The 19,109-nt window shown below is 48.7% G+C and overlaps 1 protein-coding gene across 2 annotated transcripts in view; it reads left to right on the forward strand.

Annotated features, from left to right (window-relative positions):
- The first annotated feature begins 9,342 nt into the window (after nucleotides 1-9,342).
- Nucleotides 9,343-19,109, forward strand: part of LOC119165183 (neuroligin-4, Y-linked) — a 91,394-nt gene continuing 81,627 nt past the window's right edge. Inside the window, exon 1 of one of the 2 annotated variants that reach the window (XM_075895584.1) lies at nucleotides 9,343-9,996. In XM_075895584.1, the coding sequence (XP_075751699.1) occupies nucleotides 9,525-9,996 (472 nt within the window). In that variant the 5' untranslated portion in view covers nucleotides 9,343-9,524. The remainder of the gene's footprint in view (nucleotides 9,997-19,109) is intronic. The other variant, XM_075895579.1, reaches the window with a different exon arrangement.

Below are 19,109 nucleotides of genomic sequence, written 5' to 3' on the forward strand. Positions count from 1 at the left end.
AAGCGGCAATGGACATAGTTGCGCTGTTTATTGAGCTTGAAAGAACTTTGTTGCTGTGTTACACACTCCGAGCTCTAAGAGCCGCTCCGTGTTGGTGCTTTTCGGAAGATTTAAGAGCCGTTTCAGCGTCGTCCTGACAAGGGAGTTGATCTTATCAACTTCATTCTTGGTAAATTTTAGGAAAGGCATAAATAATGTGGATGAGGAGGAACGCATGGAAGGTTTTCATGAGATTATCTTCCTTCAGCCCCTCTCTCTTGTTGGTAACTCTGTAGAAGGCCCTGCTGAAGCTGTGAGCGCTCTTCTCGAGACGTCAGAGGGCCCCGGTGTTGGTATAGCTGTACTTTCCAATTGTCATGCCCAGAACCTTGATTGAATCACAGATGCGTATTGGTTTCCCACTTCCGGATCGCAGGCTTATAGGCTGTCCGTCAATCTTCGGCCCTGCGGAGGAGGAGTTATGACTTATCAGGGAACAGCTTCATCCCCCTGCTAATCTGAAAATCTTCCGCGACGACGAGTGCTCGTTGTAGATTGCCCTCCAGCTTCCCAAGAGCGCCCTCCGCGGACCATATGGGGATGTCGTCCGCGTATATTGCATGGGCAATGCCAGGGACGTCGGCGAGCCACTGGGACAGGTTGTGCATTGCAATGTTGAATAAACGCGGGGACTACACTGGTCCTTGCGGTGTGCCAACTTTGCCCAGTGTGTATTCGTTGTTTTTGATTGGGCCAATACTGATTGTACCTTTACGACCAACCAAAAAAAAAACAAGAAACTTGGCAAAGTTGTGAAATTTTTCTCCGAGGCTCAACTTAAAAACTTCATTCAAAATGTGCTCATGCTGAGTGCGTCAAATGCCTTTCTATTATCTCTTTGATGTTCAGAGACGTGTTATCGATTACGGCCCTCTTGACGAAGAGCATAGCGGCTTGTGTGAACAGAGATTTCCGGAAGCCCACCACATATTGGTGAAAGAGACCTTCGTCTTCAATGTGTCCGCTAATTCGATTATGAATAACCTGTTCAGCCTATTCCCCAAGGCATGATGTAAGTGATATAGGGTGCTAATTTTCTGATCCCAGGGGCTTTCCTGGTTTGGGTATGAATACGACCTTGGCCGTTCTTCACCCCTCGGGGACATTATCATGAGACAACACTTGATTTTTTTTCTGTAAGGACTTCTATCACTGCGTTGTCAAGGTTTCTAAGAAGCTTGTTTCAAAATCCGTCTGGGCCGGTTGCCGACCGTCCGTTGAGGTCCCGCACGGTATGAACGATCCCTGCAACCTTCGAATGGTCTATCCAAAGCTGACTGTTCAGCTTTTGTTTCTTCCATCTTTCATCAAGTGCGTTCTTGGCCTCCAGGAGATTTGCTAGTCTAGAGTTAATTCCTGGTACATCGAATTCCGCGGTGATTTATTTGGTTTTATTGTTAACTGCCTCTTTCAGACTACCCACGAGGTCATCGAATGTTTCTCAGGGCCTGTCTTCATTGTTCCTGATCTGGTGAAACATATCTCAGTTGACGTAAGTGTATTTTCTGAGCGGGGGTTGAAAAGGTGTATGTTGTTTTTCTTGATAAAGTGGTGGCTACGCAGGTCCTCCTGTAGGTTGTACCACGACCCCTCTACGTTGCGTCGGAAGGATAAATTTGGGGTGGCACCACGCTGGACAGAATTTACCTTGCGTGTCAGAAACCTAGAGTCCGTGACGAGGCCAGGCGTATCCGCACACTCGGCAAGTTATTTTTCCTTTGGCAATATTTTTGAGTAACCCCATGAATAATTATGGGCATTATAGTCTCTTGTGATCATCAGAGACCTATTTTTGGCCTGCTTTGTAGCCACCGAAAAGAGGTTGCTGAAGTTTCGAAGTCTGTTCCTCGATGCACTGTAGACGTTTAAAAGAATAAGAAATGTTGGTTTTGCTTACGCGACCGGGGGTGATTTCAACCAGCTGTGATTCCAGGCTTGGCTTGTATGCGGGGGTGGTCTTCTCAACAAAGCTAATGTTTTTTTTTCGGGCAAGAGTAGCTATAACACTAACACGTTTGAAGTCGGGACACATGGTCGTCCTGGTTACCCCGTACTTAGGTTCTGTAGAGATTCAGTGTACCCACTTTATTGTACAAAAATAACATGGGACTTTTTTGCATGATCTGATGAGTTGTGCTGACTGTTCTTCTCGGCGAATGAATTAAATTTCCACTGCCAAAATTTGAAAAGCTGTGGTGAACTATCCATGATGTGATTGTGTGAGTGAAGCGACCCCACTGACACAATCCTTATAAGATTTGTGCGGTTCAGTGGGTTCGTGTGGCGAAATCACCGGTCTCGGAGAGAACATAAATGCTGCTGCTGCAGAAGCTGGTTCTTGTTCGGAGGTTTTCGTGCGTGCAACTGGCCTTTTTAAGCGATCCAGCCCAGTGTCAATCAGAGCGATCGCCTGTTGTATAGCTGTCTTAGCACGGTGCTGATGGTACTCAATGTGTTAGGACGACTCTTGCAGCGTCGACTCCTAGAGTTATCCTCAACAGGTGAGACGTTGGAGGGGGCCTCGCTTATGTCGGACATGCAGTCGCTAAAGAAATTCTTGCCTTCGTCCGACATGGGTGCCCTGCGCTTGAGTGTGCTTCTTTGTGTGCTTACGATCGCGGGGGGTCGCGGATAAGGTGTTGGGGTTTGTGCAGTGCTGTCTCGTAGGTCGCTACTCTCTTGGTCATTAGGGCCATAAATTGTTCTAGTTTATGCTTTAATTCTCCGTTTTCGTGCTGTAGGACAAGGATGTGCTTTTCGCATTCGTTGCTCTCTGGTTCTGCCATACCTCTAGCCGGGGTCGAGGACTGGGGCTCGGGTTTCGTTACGCTGGTGTTGTCCCCGCTGCTGCTGCTACCACCGCGCACCTTGACCGCCGTGCTCAGCTTGACCTTGGACTGAGAACGGCTCCTGGATCGACTCCCAGCAGATCCAGCGGGGCCGCGTCGTAGACGAGAGCGCCCTCGGGAGCAGGAAGCGTCTCTAGAGCAGTAACGCGCCCTGGAACTGTAGCGTCCCCTGGAAAGAGAGCACCCCAGCACCCTCCACTTGGTCAGCCCGCGATTTGGAGTGTCTGCCTCTTTAGCGTTTTCTCAATACATATACGGAACGTGGTATCTTTTTCTGCATGAACGTCTGCCCGTGATGTGAGCTCCTCCGCAAAGTTTGCACATGGGGGTTCAACGGTGCGTCTCTTGGATAGCATCTGTAATGTTCCTTCCTTTGCTCTCGTGACTGACGTCGGCTCGATGCCCCACTTGGTCGCAAGCGTAGCATATATCCGCCTGCCTTCTGTAAAGCAAAGCATTCCAGCTACTCTGATCCGCACACAACGTGCCTTGGTACGTGTGAACCTTCAAATATTACGATCAAGGCTCGCGTGTTCTTGATTCATGCCAATCGCTGTTGGATTAGGGCTGTTCACAATTGCCTCGTTGAGTTTGGTCTCAGGGTCTATGTTACTAAGCACCCCTTTGCAAGTATTCTCTGGTGGCGCTACATAGGCAGATACCTCGAAGGTTCCAAAGCTGGTGGCATAAGCCTTGGCATTAGTTGTCATGGGAATAAAAATGACAAAATTATGGACCATCTTTACGAAGGGAACCCTGATGGGTTGCGAAGCAGTAGTGGTGCACATGGCATTGACCCGGTTCAAACAGCCGTCGACGCGCGTGCTAGAAGAATGGTTTGAAGCGAAACTCGGTGTAAAGTTTACTAGAGTAAACGTTTGTTTGAAACTCAAAGACATGGGAGACGGGTTGGGTTTCGTCCAAGTTTCACCGCAGATAAACTAGCCGAAAGAGTTTCCACTCGACGTGCGGCCGATCGTCGCGGGTGGTGAAGAAGGTGAAGCGAGAGCAAAGTGTGTTGTGAGCAGGCGGAGGAGCCGGCAGCTGCGGGCGCTGCGGCGAGCGTGCTGTGGGTGAGAGAGAGAGCGAGAGAGTGACTTCAGCCAACACCGACTAAATTCCAAGGCCGAAAGGCTGCCGCAGTGACGTCAGAGGTTGGAGGCCCAGTTACCCAACTGAGCATGCTCAGTAAGACTTTTTTTTCTCCACATCTTTTATTCGGCCCAATCAAGCCGCAGCAGCTGCGAGAGCGGGAGCGTTTGTTCTCCTAAAACGCGAACGAAACACCGGCTTTCCGCAGCGTTCGCGGCGTAACTGGGCCTCCAACCTCTGACGTCACTGTGGCAGCCTTTCGGCCTTGGAATTTAGTCGGTGTTGCTTCAGCGCGCACCTGCGAAAGCGTACGAGGGAAGCATGACGTCAACGTGCCAGTCGCGGCGTGACCTAATTGGCACCGCTCCAACGCCTACGGCGCGTTCGTGTGGACGTGCTCACGCACGGCGTTACACACATGAGTCAAAGAGCTGCTTCGGATTTAATTATGTTTTGTACCTTGTCAAAATAAACGGAGTCTTGCTCTGCCTTTTTGTCCGTGAGAGCTGCGGCCATAATCAGATACTTGGAGAGTGCGAAGTGGTCCATTCTGCAAACGTTCATTCCTCCCTTGGGACGGACAAAAAACCCTGGGGTGCTCTTTCAGAATTCTGAGAGCCGACTACAACCATATGAAACGTCGAGGTGGTTTGATTGTAGCGTCCGTTTTTCTCTGTCGCGTCTTGACTTTTTGCGCCAAACGCAGGCGTCACGTTCTTCACCTGGTCCGGCCGTCTACAATTACCATGGACGGTAATGCAGTCGGGAAGATTGTCTTGTGTAGCGTACATTCCGCCCTCTGTAATTGTCTTGGGCAATGCGCCTGGTTTCGTCGAACACGGACCCGGCTCTGCCGCGTGAAAGCCGTGGTCGTGGCCAGGTCTAGCGTCGTACTCGAGCTAAGCCTAGGCGCGGTCATACTCAGCAGCCGACGCACCACGTCGACTGGTCAAATCCAGATAAAGTCTCGAAAAATGTCCTCACTGTGAAAACGGTGATATGCTCGCGAAGAGCGCTGGAGGGCCGTTCACAAAAGTACACAAGCTTTGCGCTAATTGTCAAGAGGATGGCCGAAATCACGTTAACTGGGAGCCGACACTTACATGTCAGCCAGGGGCACTCCACCTCGTGGTAACTTTCGAACACACCAGAAGGCATCATTAAAAGCGACATTTTTTTTTCATTAGATGTGTCCAAGGAGAGATTGGCGCCTATTCATGGCTCCGGCTACTCCTCTTCCTTTACGTAATAATTTGCGTCACGAACTTATGAATCACAGTAGTGTAGACGTGATTCTAGCTTTGCCCGTACTGAGCTCTCCCAGTGTAGTGGTATTATTGACAGATACATTATTGTTGCTGTTAGGTTTGCCTCATCCAGCGATTCGAACGGGTTAATGAAGCCATACTTAGGTGTCTCATGTCACTTAGTATCCATAGTTTGGAAAAGGTCCAGTATATTTGACTATGTTTGGTTTATGCGCACTCAAGATACAATATTCAAATTAAGGTAATTAACACGACTAGTTTCAATGAACATACGCACGCACAATTGTAAAGCCGTTTTTGCCTCAGTACAATTGTGTTAAAATGGAAGTGTGCTTTAGGGTAACGAACAAAACACTTTTACTCAGTCGGTCAAGAACTACGTACGAAAAAGTGGCGTTCACTTCAAGATGCAGGCCATTTATAGATTCATTTCAAAGTAACGTCACATGTGCTAGCTTTTGAGCTGACGGTTGTCGGGTTTATAGCTGTGAGTTGACAATTCTGAAATGACAGTGCTGACGGTTGTTTGGCTTTGTCACAGTACTATTGAGTATTGCACAAAGCCTGCTTTAAGTTGTAGGCATCACTACATCATGGAAAGGCTCCAAAAGCACAAGGTCACTGGAAAGATAGACGATGTATCGTCTCTCTTGCCAGTGTCCTTATGTTTTCTGCGTCGTTCCACAATGTAATACTGCAATAGATTAACAAACAGGATACTCGCCGTGGAAGCGCCGACGGGCGGCAGTCGGATCGATGTGCAGCTGGTCCACGTTTCCTGTAGAACCATAAAGATAGGGTTAAATAAAAGTTAGTGATAACTAGTCAGTTGATCGAGCAATAACCTCGACCAACAGGCGCATTGTGCGGTACATGCGGTATTTCGAGCGACGTGCGCAATGACACCAGAGGTCGGCGCTTTTCTCGGACTGCCAGATAAGGGGCTGACACAATTTGACGATTCGCATCGGCGTTCACTGTGTCGGCATGCTCCGATTAGCCCACGTGACGTCTTTCTTTCTCGCGTTTTAGTCGTTATACGAATGCAGGCTCACGTTTAACGGTAACGAATCGCTGAGAAATAAATCAGATAGACGAAGAAAGTGCGAGAGAGTTAAGAGACTTAGGGAGAGAAAGGGAGCGCGTATTGCCAAAGAGGTGAGCTGGGGAAAGCTAGGCACGTCGTGCCGTCAGGACATTAGTTTGGACGCGCCTGATGAATTGCGAGATAGGCGAGTCGACGCTGCTGTCTATCTTACTTCGTGGCCTTCGCGCACGCATCCACGCGAACGAGTTGCTCGCTAATAGACGGCATCGGGGCAATGGTAACGGCTAGCGGGACACTGGAAGACTGTATTTCTGGCAGATAGCACTTCGTGGTGGTTTAACGCGCGCCGCGAAAGAAAAGAAATAAAAAAATGCCGTGCAGACATAACTACAGCGCTGCAGTACACACGGACATTGACACAAGACTTGGTAATGAAACATTTCGTCAAATCACACGAATAGTCGTTCTTTTACGACAGACATTATACAGTGGCGTACTTTCATTAATACTGAAGAGTGCATGGATCAGTGAAACATGGCTGAGAAGAGGGCCGACGTGGAGGAAAGAGTTACAATTTCATGGCTTGCTGTTTCGGAGTGTGGCAGCTTGGGCTAGTTGGTATGGCATGACGATAGTTATAGCGCGAGATTAAAACGACGACACAGAGACAAGAAGGACACGAAAGACACGAGCACTAATGTCTCGTGTCTTTCGTGTCCTTCTTGTCTCTGTGTCGTCGTTTTGTTCTCGCGCTATAACTATCGTCTTGCTGTTTCGGACTTGCATCTATTTTTGACACTTTATGGCTACTCCAAAATAAAAAAAAACAGACCTAGTAACACACCTTAATAGCACCAACCTACTTTCTTTCTTTGAATGTAAGTAATGCAGACACACCTGGTGTGCTATTTTATAACGCGCTGCGTTATGGGGTGCACTGTTTGGCAGGCCGCAGTTACATAAGCAGTACTGCACATTTAAGGCACATACTTGCGCACGCACAATACAAATCTTTTTCTGGCAATGTACAGCCGCGGTCACGTCTGTTCAGAGCACGCGAGCAGCCGTTCTTTTGCTCTGTGGAGCGACATTTTGAGGTATTTTCGGGCTCTGACGTGGTGTGTCAGGAGAACGTGTGGCCTAGTAGCCAGGCTGAGCACGTAAAAGCCCGAGACTGCCTCAAGGCGTCGCTTCGCAGAGCGAAAACCAGCTGCTGGCGTACTCTACGCAAACCTCACCGTGGCTGTACGTTTCCAAGTAATCAGTGTGAGGGATGGGAATGAAATACCCGGTACTGCTTTCAATGGCGCTTGCAGTAACAGCCTTCGTTGGGGCTTTTTAATATTTTCCCCTTGCAGAACAGAGCTCTGAATAAAACGCGCTTTCATCTTTTCGGTATTCGGCATCACTTGACACTCAGAAAGTCACTCGAGCGGGATGAGTGCGCTGGAGCTGCGATCAGTCCACGAGTACCTTCAAATCAGTATTAAAGGCCTTGCTGGCATGTGGCGTAATGAGCAAGAGAGGAGAAATACAGGAAAGGAGGAACAAATGATGCATTCACGAAGTTAGAATGGATTCTTGTTGCCCACAGCAGCATTTATTTGTACAAAAATGTTAGTAAAGAATTTAATAATAATAATGTTTTTTTTTCTCTTCGTTGATTTCGAAATACGCGGCCCTCAATTCTGTCGGCGCTGGGATTTGCTATTTAAAGTGTTTCATTCGACCGGTGAACATTATTCACCTTTTTTCCGCCATCAGAAAAATCATTATCGGGCACCTTGAGCGCAGTCGTATAAAAAGACGCCTTTCCGCAATCCAGAAATAGTGTTGCACGTGTGCTACTGACAGCCCTAGCGCCGATTGCGAAATACACGGGAAACAAGCAATTTTTCTTGTCTCAGCCTCGTCTCTTTCCGACGTTCTTACAGAACGTTTTTCCTGCAACGGATTTATCGTTGCGCCATTGGCTACAACACAGTCGTGGTCTGTACAGTCAGCTTAATCGGCGCAGAGCCAATGGAAAGATTGGAGGGCTTCTAATAGCCGCGCAGGCATCTAGCAACGGGGACTTTGCTGAGTAACAGCGTCCAGCTTATTGGTAATGCTGAAGAGCGTTCACTCATTTGAGCGTCGTTACTGCAAGTGTCTGGTCACGTACACGAGTTTGGTCGTAATGGTTTGGGCGAGTTAGCGCTACGTAACGTTTTCTAGAATTAGCATGACTCGGGAGGGAAAAGCAAATTGAGACGACGACGGAGGTGCGGTGCATTTAGTTTTGTGCGGTGAGTATATGCAGCGTTGAGTGTATAAGGTTTCCGAGGCTTTCAATTAGTGTCGCACCTGTCTCCAGGCTCGTTATTATCGTCTAAATTCCGCCCCCTCTTTCTGGGTCAGGCCAATTCTAGCAAAGGGAGAAGTTGATCGCAAACAGGGCTGCGTCTTTCAGCCTATGAAAAAGAAAAGTAACGACTGAACTAAATTGCATCTTAATTGATTTTGAAAGTCTGCTGCAATTCTTCGTCTTAGTTCATTTATTTTCCTATTATTCTTTATCTCACCATTATGAACATGACAGTTGGCACTTGTAATGAACAAGGAAAGCAATTGAGAATGAAGAGTTTTAGGTGAGATAGGTAATGAGTTACGTTACTGACGGCGAAGTTTTTTTCTCGAACTGTTTCGATCGGTGACAGGGGATCCCAAAGACACGAAGTGACAAAGACCTAGCACGACAAATGCGGCGGGTCGTCGTAGGCTGCAGCTTCCGGCGTGCACCTGGTTATCTTCGTCGTCATTTTTTTTTTCTCCCCATCCGCTCGCCCCGTCCATCCCCGACCGAGTCGGGGATTCCACTATCCTCGGTGAAGACGTCTCCTCCCAGAAGCAGCAGCGCCCTCCTCGTGTGTTGTGAAAACACCGACGGCGGCAGCAGCGGCAGCCGCGGCTCCGACCGTGGGCGTGCGCGCCGGCGGCTCTGACCGAGACCGCTCGATGGACCGCGCAGGCGCGCTGCTACCTCCTGGGAGAAAAGAAATTCAGAAAAGAATCTCGCGGGTCGGGCGCCTCCTGGCGCCGGCTGGTAGCGGCAGCAAGCGACGAGCGCGGAAGCTGCGAGCAGCAGCAAGCGGCCATGGTTCCCAGGTTGCGGCGAGGACCGTCGTCTGCGACGACAATCGAGATGGCGGGCGGCATCGCAAGTCTCGTCTTCGTGTTCCGCACGCCATGAAGACGGCGGCGGCGGGTGGCTGGCGGCCGGCCGCCTTGTGTGTGCTCCTGCTCGCGCTGGCCGCCGCGGCCGAGTTCACGCGCCTCAGCTCGCGCACGGTGACGACCAAGTACGGCGCGCTCAAGGGCTACATCGAGACGCCCGTGCCGCCCGGCGCGCAGGGCCAGCAGTCCTCGCGCCAGCAGCAACTGCAGCCCGTCGAGGTGTTCCTGGGCGTGCCGTATGCGGCGCCTCCGACGGGGGCCATGCGATTCATGCCCCCCGTGTCGCCGGCCCACTGGAGCGGCGTCCGCATGGCCGACCGGCTGGCGCCCGTCTGCCCGCAGCGGCTGCCCGACATCGGCTCCGAGAGCGAGGCCGTCAAGCGCATGCCCCTGGGAAGGCTCGAGTACCTGCGCCGCCTGCTGCCGCACCTGCAGCGGCACAGCGAGGACTGCCTCTACCTCAACATCTACACGCCCGCCATCGGTCAGTCTTGTATACGTTGTGTGTGTGCGTGCGCGTTTGAACCCGCATGCTTGCTCTGCGCGACAGCTATGTCTCCTTTCTTCCTGGCGATCCTCTCTCTGCTGCGCGTCGGTGGCGCGCACCGTCGAGGTGATGGGCAGATTCGCGCACCCGCAGAGGAAGAGAGCTCGTACAAAAGGAGTCGCTAGATCAGTCGCGAAAAACTAAAACACCGTCTTAAGTTGCAGCTAGAGCGTTCTGCTATGCGGTGGTTTTATGTACGTATCCCAGGTAAAACGGTAAAGGCAGGGCGATTCTTGCTGGACACTGTGGAAGTTCACGGAGCGAAATGGAGATAGGTGTGAGATGTCACACGTTATATCTCACAGGAGTGCATTGTGCGAAGATGCGAGATTTGAGAGGCTGTTGCCGCGACGTGACGACGTTCTTTCAACTTTTCTGGTATTCAGCGGTTTGTGTACATAAAAAAATACGAATACAGAGGAAATGGAGGAGGAATAGGCTGACAACTGCCACCTATAGGGGCACAACGCCTGCCTGCTCCTTCGGGAAGGGATGTACAGTGGAAACACGTCGTGATTATTGTTACGTAGTCGCGTTTTCCTCGTACGAATTCGCCAATTACCGACCTCTGCCCTTTTTTGACAGGATAGAGGCTCGTTGTCCTAGTGAAGGCCCTCCTGATATCGAACAGTCGGAGCCCGCCATTTGGCTTGTGTCGTGCCATTTTACGTGATGCCATTAATGGTGGTGCCCTTCTGACTTTACCTTTGCCTTACTTTTTTACTTTACCACAATTGTCTTTGCGCGTTTGTGTGCGTGTGCTTTTGTGCATCTGTATTTCAGTTCCGCTCGTGTCTGATAAATGCACGTTGTAGCGGACCGTGGCCTCGGAATGGGTCTGACTGCTAGCGCTTTACAATTATCAAAGTGCAGGGACTCTACATAATGTGTTTCACTGTACTCGTTACCAACATGGCGATGACGATATGTGATCCATATTCTAATAAAAATCATGTTAATTTTATGCAAATTAATATTAATGTTTTAGCTTGTTAGATCACTGTAATGTTTCGAGACTACTTCATACAACAAGCTTGCCAAGACTGGATGACCACGCTACCACCTAGTGGCTCTGAGCATATAAGTACCATTGTTTCTTGCAAATGATTATTATACATTGTTGGTTTTTGTAGGACAAGCATGCATGAAGGATTAGCACGTAAGGACCCCGTTGATAATTGAACGACAACTTCTGTGGTTGTCAGAGCATTTGCTTTAAAAAAAAATAGAGCTGCGGCTCTCAACGTAGCCGCACGTTTTATAATTACCCGAGTAAGTTGCCTTGGTTGACAACACAAATGGCAGTGGTACTTTTTTTTTCAGTGAGACGAAGTCGGAGAATGGGTATGACAGTAGAGAAAAAAGAACAATCAGTTTAAGCAGTATTTTCGCTCGCTTCGCTACTCCACGCTAAAAGATTAGAAAGATTGCACCGGGCTGCGACGGAGAGGAGTCTGAGAACGTGCAATACAAGAAAAGACCTTAAGGAATCAAGCATCCCCCTATAGTGCTGATTGCCCTCTGCGTAAGGCCTGGCATGGCTTCCGTTTCTTTTTTCTTTTTTCGGTTGACGTCGTTCAGAAATCGGGGAGACAAATCAATGCAAGAGTACCCCATTCTTCTTTTCTTTTTCTTTATCCTTCCTTATCGCGATGTAAAAATAAAGCGCGAACTGACGACGACTTCCCTCAAGGCATCTTGCGATTGACGCAGGTATCGGATGGAAAGAAGAGCACGCAGCGAGAGATTTTATAGTTTGCGTTAAAGAAAAGCGAGCGAAAATGAAAAAGAAAAAAAGGAATCCGATTCCGCCAGCGAGGAATCGGTAAGGGCGATATTTTGAAAGCTGTTACAAGAGCAAAGCACCTTCAAACGGAATATAAATCGGAAAGACAGAGCGCGAGACGAAGGAACGTAGAGAACACAGCCCGGACTTGGTCGGGTCGGCACCACTGGCTTCTTGCCATGCGACCAACCATTCTTGGCTGTTACAGCGTCGCGAGATTTCGCTAGCAGGCTGGTGTATACCATCTCCGTTTCGCGGGAGTTCTTTCCGCGCGTATCGACTGCATGGTCCCCCCCCCCTCCTCCCCCTTCCATCGCAAGTTTAACTGCGCTTCTGAAGTCGGCCCTGGTATACCGCGATTGCTCTGCTGCTGAAGAAGAACAATGCGGGAAAAGAGCTGAACTGAACAAACAAAGCGTATAGGCGGTGAAGCGCAAGAGCGGAAGGAGGGGGGGGGGGGGTAAAGGGTGGATGCTTTTTTTATTCCGTCGGATCCTGACGTGCGCGACCGGGTTCAGGCGGCGTCCTGGCACGGGAAGCGTATAAACGACGGCGACGAAGAAGCTTCTTCACTCGAGCTACGGCCTTTCCGCGCCTCATTTGCATGAGCCGCACAAGTCGCTCGTTCTTCGGGCGCTGATTAAAAAGAAATACACGCTGAAAGGAAGGAAGAACGGGAGGGGGGGGGGGGGGTGCCCTGAAGTGTGTTCGAAATAGAAGCCACTACTAATCGAATGCGTGGCAATACGACTCCAGAGTGGTGGGGGGCTCGTATAATTGTCGACGGCGTCTTTCCTTTCTCTTTTTTTCTTTTATTTCTCTCGAACCCAATCGATGGGTTGCCGAGATGAGGATGCTCCCTTTTCTGTCCTTTCTTTTTTTGTTCGACGGAATGGAAGGAAGGAGGGCTTTCCCTGGCGCGCTTCCTGTCTGCGGTGAGCTTTTCGTTTGCGCTTCGACGAGAAGCGGCTGTTGTTCGCAATGCCCCAGTAAATTACGGCCTCGTCGTAAACGGTGACAGCGTCGAAGACACGGTGACAAAGACGGCATTCATTCTCGAAATGGTTCACTTAGTGGGTGTTGTAAGGGTCTAAATGCGTCGCGAACAGCTCGTGTGCCGTCGGCCTTGCGCAATTAACTTTTACGCTAAGCGTGAAAGAGCGCTAGAGATTCGCGCCAGACGCCTACCATGTGATCTAAGACGCTGCGACCACTTATTAGCGGTCACTTTTGATGAGAACAAGTAGAAATATCTCGACGTTCCACATACTTAACGAAATACAGTGCTTTGATGACTGTGCGTAAAATTCTTGTTTTCTTTTTGTACTTTTCTTCATCTGTCTTCCCGCATATATGCACGATTTACATGAGGAATATAACACTTATACGTAACAGGCCGAGTTCATTTGAGTCATAAAGCACACGCGTATAAAATACAGCTTATAGCCGAAATCGAGAAGAAGAAACGGGCATAAGCAGGTCATGCAGCGCGAAGGCCAAATAATTGCTCGTCATCAAAAGTACACCGGCTGGGTTTCAAAAGAAGCCAAGTGCGCGAGGTGGTGGCTGTGGTTTACGTGGACACGTGAGACTAAGAAGTTTGTTGCTATAACGCGACCGCAGCAAGCGTAGGAGTGGGTTGATTTGAGGAACACCGTTGCCCTATACAGTGGTCGTAGACAGGCTGGTGATGATGTTCATTTATGGGCTCAATTTTTATGTCGGAGATTTACGGCTCAAAGTCCGAGCTTGAATGCAACTGTTTGGGCGTTATTTTATTGGGAACCCGGGGCAAATGTGGCACCCGAGTGGCTTGAGTTTTTTTTTTTTTTTAGCACGACAGATCGTATGGCTTTTCGTAACTTCAGAGTGCCGCATGTATGTGATTCTCGGTGTCCGGCATCAAATCATGGTGGCTACTCTCGGTCGTACGTTTTTTTTTTTTTTGAACGGAGCTGCATTTTCGTGTAGTTGCAACTAAAAAAAAATGCAATAAAGACAGATGACGACGCCGATGCATTGAGCAGCATGGCAATAATACTTGACTGATGAGGGCGGCATCGTAATATATCGAGTACATGACATGCACACTCACACGCACAAACAGTGAGGTGTTGATGATTGGAACAAAAGGGAGAGCGTGAGTATATTATGTGCAAGGAACGTAGATGCAATGCAGAGCTCTTCTCATTGATTGATTGATATGTAGGGTTTAACGTCCCAAAACCAACATATGATCATGAGAGACGCCGTAGTGGAGGGTTCTGAAAACTTCGACCATCTGGGGTTCTTTAACGTGCGCCCAAATCTCAGCACACGGGCCTACAACATTTCCGCCTCCATCGGAAACGCAGCTGCCGCAGCCGGGATTTGAACCCGCGACCTGCGGGTCAGCAGCCGAGTACCTTAGCCACTAGACCACCGCGACGGGGCAGAGCTCTTCTCAGGACTGAATTTTTAAAGAGGGAAATAACAAACTTCATGTGAGGGCAAGGAAGGGCGTTTACACAAGTATCATGGAAATCAATAACTTCAAAGAGCCAGTCCTTGATCATGCTGGTTATTCATGTCTCACCTTTAACACTCCAAACAAACAAACAAACAAACAAACAAACAAACAAACAAACAAACAAACAAACAAACAAACAAACAAACAAACAAACAAACAAACAAACAAACAAACAAACAAACAAGCAAACAAACGAAGAAATAAATAAACAATTAAACAAACAAATAAACAATTAAACAAACAAATAAACAAACAGATAAACAATTAAACAATTAAGTCAATAAATAAATAAATCATGTCGCTACTTGGTTATTGGTCTCACCAAGGATAAGAGCACGTGTTACACTATATGCCTTCAACGGAAAACGAAGATATCTATGAAAAAGGTCATTAAGGGTTACTTAAAATCGGTCGTTTGTTTCGACAGTGTGCCATTCTTTACTTTGGTATTGGGCGTTCTTATCGCGTTCACATTATACACTTTTCGTTCGAGGACTTACCCATGCACGCTCATATTCGACCTCCCTTGCTGTACTCTATGTATATGACACTTTAGCATAACAGCGCGGCCCCATCCTACAGCTCCAACGCTTTTCTTGCTACCGCCCCCCCCCCCCCCCCATTTTTTTTGTTATCAGGAGAAGTCGCGTTTGCACTCCTTGGCTTAAGCGCGATCTATACGCACTCTAAGCTCGTTCGAATACGGCGGGATTACTCGATGCTCGCGTCGCATCCCGCATTGAGAAACGCGGTTAGCCCATTAGGCTGATATATGCGGAAGATACAACGCGGGAATGAAACTCAGCCAAAGTTTCTCCTCGTAAATACCTCTCGCCTTGCGCCGTGTATCTTCCGGAAATTCTAAAAAGAAAAACAACAAAAACAAAAGAAGACTTGATCCTCCCGCGTGCGGCACGCACTCGCGACTTCGAAAGATCTCTTCCGATCTTCCCCCCCGCGCGCGTTTTGCATTTGTGACGCGTGTCACGGAAACTCCGGCACACCATCGCGACAGTGGTGTCACGGAAACTCCGGCACACCATCGCGACAGTGGTGTCCCGGAAAGAGTGGGATGCACCCGAGGAAGTGAATTCTACGCCCCCTTCGTCCCTTCTCGCTTCCTCTACGACGCGCCATATATAGCGATCGAGGCAAAACTTCCGTCGGAAAAAACGCCCCCGTACATCGCATCTCACTCGCGCGCAGAATTTCGCGGGAGTTCAGAGCCGTGTCCGCCGAGACCCGTACTCTCGCCCCCTTTTAGCCCGAACCCTCGCCGTCGTCTCGTGGCCCGCACGCCGCCTTCGGATCAATTTTGAGCCGCCGATAAAGCTTGTCCCTCGAGGTGAACAGGAATGGCCCATACTTTAAACGGGAGGGACAGGGAAAATTAGTTCGGCCTTCGTTCTATTTCGCGGCTCCTCTTCTGTACGATCACGCTTTTTTTCTGTTTTGCGGCGCGAGCTATGGACGATATATGTAATAGGATAATACTGCCCAGTACACGGCCAAACTCAACAGCGAAAGCCATCTTTTTGTTGTTGTTGTTTCAGTCGACATGCTGATCGTCCCCCGCGTATAGCTCCGAAAAGCTTTCTGCAGTAGCGTGGGTTTTCCAGCTTTCGCTGCGACTCGGCTGCGCGTTTCGAGCAGGTCTGGCGGTTTTTTACACTGCCTCTGTGATCACCCCCCCCCCCCCCCCTTTGGCCGTAGTGTGACATCACAAATGTTGGTGAACCCTCACGTAATGACGACGTCATCACATTGTGATGTTTGTGCACTCGCGTTGACGTCGACGGTTAGTTTTCGCGTTTGACGAGACACCTGAGGCATTCGTCTTAACGTAACAACAAGGCGCAACAATGACGATAGCTCGCCGTGGTCCAGCAGTGGTTACGGTACATTGCAGCTATTCAAGAGGTCCCGGGTTCGATACCCGCTGCAGTTGTCGTGTCTCGGTAGAGGCGAAGTGCCGGAGGACCGGGAGCCCTCCATTGCGGCGCCCCTCATGATCATATAGTGTTTTAGGCTCGTAAACCCCTTTATTATTATTATTAATATTATTATTATTATTATTATTATCGTCAACAGCGATGGTAGGTAGCATGCCACCGAGTCACCAATAGGGAACCAATTGTCACGACGATGTTGGTGACGAGAATAAGCATCTTTTCAAAGGCGCACTTAAGCGGTGGCGACGAAAATGAATAGTCTCTCGATCACGAGCTATTATAGCGAATCAACTTCGAAGAAAAGTTGGTCTCCATTAATACGAGTGATATTATCGGCGCTTCGTGGGGCGTGAATTATTCACTCGTTTAATCGGCATCGCTAGAACACGAAGGGTTTTTATAGTGAAAAAAGTCGAGCGAAGACTGGCAGTTATTGAATGCTTCCAATCCATCGTTGCGCCGCAACCCTCTCCCCTGGCACCTATCTGTTTCTCTCTATATACCCCATTTTCTATCCTCGGCTTTGACTGCATATATACCGCTTCGTTTTACGCCTTCTAATATCTACGCAATTGTCAATCTCTTTGGGGTTTCTCTTTGTTTGTTTCCAGCTCCATTTCTATCTTTCCCACGCTATGCGCATACGTTTATTCGTTCTTCACTCGGCACTCGAGTGAGGCGGCTAATACGATTAATCTCTTCTAGTCATGGCAGCACACCGAGCTGCGGCATTCCTGCCCCATTAATGGAGAATCCCGTTAAAGAATGATCGGTCGGCCGGGACGTGAAGAGATGTGGTGTTGGGGGGATTTATGTGTTTGTTCTTCGGTTACAGATGCGAGACAAGGCACGTACGAAAATTTTCGAACGCACGCTGATTCGGGGCGAAGAAAAACAAGGCCGGTATTTTTTTTTTCCGAGTGCTTAAACCTCTTCGTGCGTTCTGATTCTGCAGTGTCGCCACCTTGCTGTTATTCTTTCAATCTCTTCCCTCGTGAATTTCCTGCTTTTATTTTCTTTTTTTTCTGGCGTAATTCGCTGTCTCATCTCTTGTTTTATTGGTTATTTATTCTTGCCAATAATAAATTTTGGTCTGTCTTTGCTTCCTTTCTTGCTTCTTTCTTTCCGCGTTTTACTTACGCGCCTTTATTTATTTTATTTGTTCCTTCTTTGCAGCTCTATCACTTCTTTGCTTTTGTTGTTCATTCTTCTTTATCCTTTTTTTCCGTTTTTCATACTGCCGTCTTGATTGATTGGTTCATTCATTCATTCATTCATTCATTCATTCATTCATTCATTCATTCATTCATTCATTCATTCATTCATTCATTCAAACCTTTTTCTTGTTATTCCCCTGTGTTTACTTCTTCTTCATTCCTTTTGTCCTTCCTTTTATACCTCCTTATTTATTTTTTTATTCTATCTATCCCTTATTTACTCTTTCTATTTTCCTTTAACAAACCGCACCTCACATTTCTTAATGACTTGACATCAGTTCTGCGCTTCCAGTCACCTTTGTTCGGCTGGCCGCAGCACATGACTACGAAGAGTGCGCGACAATAAACTTCGTATGCAAAAAAAAAGGCAAACAAGCAAAAAATGCCAGTCGGAAGCGAATAAGATCTCCGCTGCTCCGAGAGAACAAGGCGCGCTTTGTGCTAAATGGTGTTTGCTAAGAACGCGGAATGGCCGGCGGCAGAGGCGGTGGGTCGGACATTTCCCGCTTCGGACGACGCACCTCACGCTTAATGACTCGCGCGCGGCCGTGTGACTTATTACGCAACCTAGTGGAACACACGGAATGCGTATCAGCACTCTCTGTTCTTCAGGTAAAGAGCTATAACGCTTCGCCCAGGTTTCGTCTTCGGGCAGTGGATCGGCAGGCGCTTTCTGGACGCGACGTACTTTGGGACGAGCGTGGATAGAACTTGTACGGGTGCGATCCTAAAGGGCCACAGAGGAGAGGTATATTGGGTCACGTGCCAGACATCGGGAATCACCGCTACTGAAGATTTGCACTGTTCACGGGCGCCGCTTATCGGAGACTCGGAGAAAACGTGTGAATCCTGGCCCCTCGTTTGCAGTGCAATGGTGAGCTGGTGTTGTACATGTCCTCAGCTGTCGAAGAATGGGGCCACGTGCTTCACAAATCAACCGTGAAGGTTTGGGCTGGTTGGTGTACTCTATTGAAGGAGATCTTGAGAGTGCGAGAAAAGACCCCGCCTTGGTGGCCTAGTGGCTAAAATACTCGCCTGCTGACCCGCAGGTCGCGGGATCGAATCCCGGCTGCGGCGGCTGCATTTCCGATGGAGGCGAAAATGTTGTAGGCCCGTGTGCTCAGATTTGGGTGCACGCTAAAGAACCCCAGGTGGTCGAAATTTTCGGAGCCCTCCACTACGGCGTCTCTCATAATCATATGGTGGTTTTGGGACGTTAAACCCCACGTATCAATCAAGCAATATCAAAGAACAATGGACGAGCGCGGGGACGCGGACGCAGTGTTTTCGCTTGTCTTTCGTTCAATGTTCGTGCTGTCGATATGTTGTGCTCGGCAAAGATTGGTGAAACTTTGCGAACAGGCTTATAGCGTGCGTGTCGATGGTCGAATTTGTTCCGTTCGTGTCTAAATACTACAGCTCATAGTTTAATTAATTCTAAGAAAAAAAATAAAATAAAATGAGTAATTTGACTCTCTCTTTGTGAGCCCCAATTTTGCACGTGTCACTCCTTTTAAAGGGACACATTTTTTTTAGTATTAGTAAACATTCGATTCCACAATCCTGAAAACGCCACTCTTACCGCG

Source organism: Rhipicephalus microplus, chromosome 1 (assembly GCF_043290135.1).
Source record: "Rhipicephalus microplus isolate Deutch F79 chromosome 1, USDA_Rmic, whole genome shotgun sequence".
Taxonomy (NCBI): Eukaryota; Metazoa; Arthropoda; class Arachnida; order Ixodida; family Ixodidae; genus Rhipicephalus; species Rhipicephalus microplus.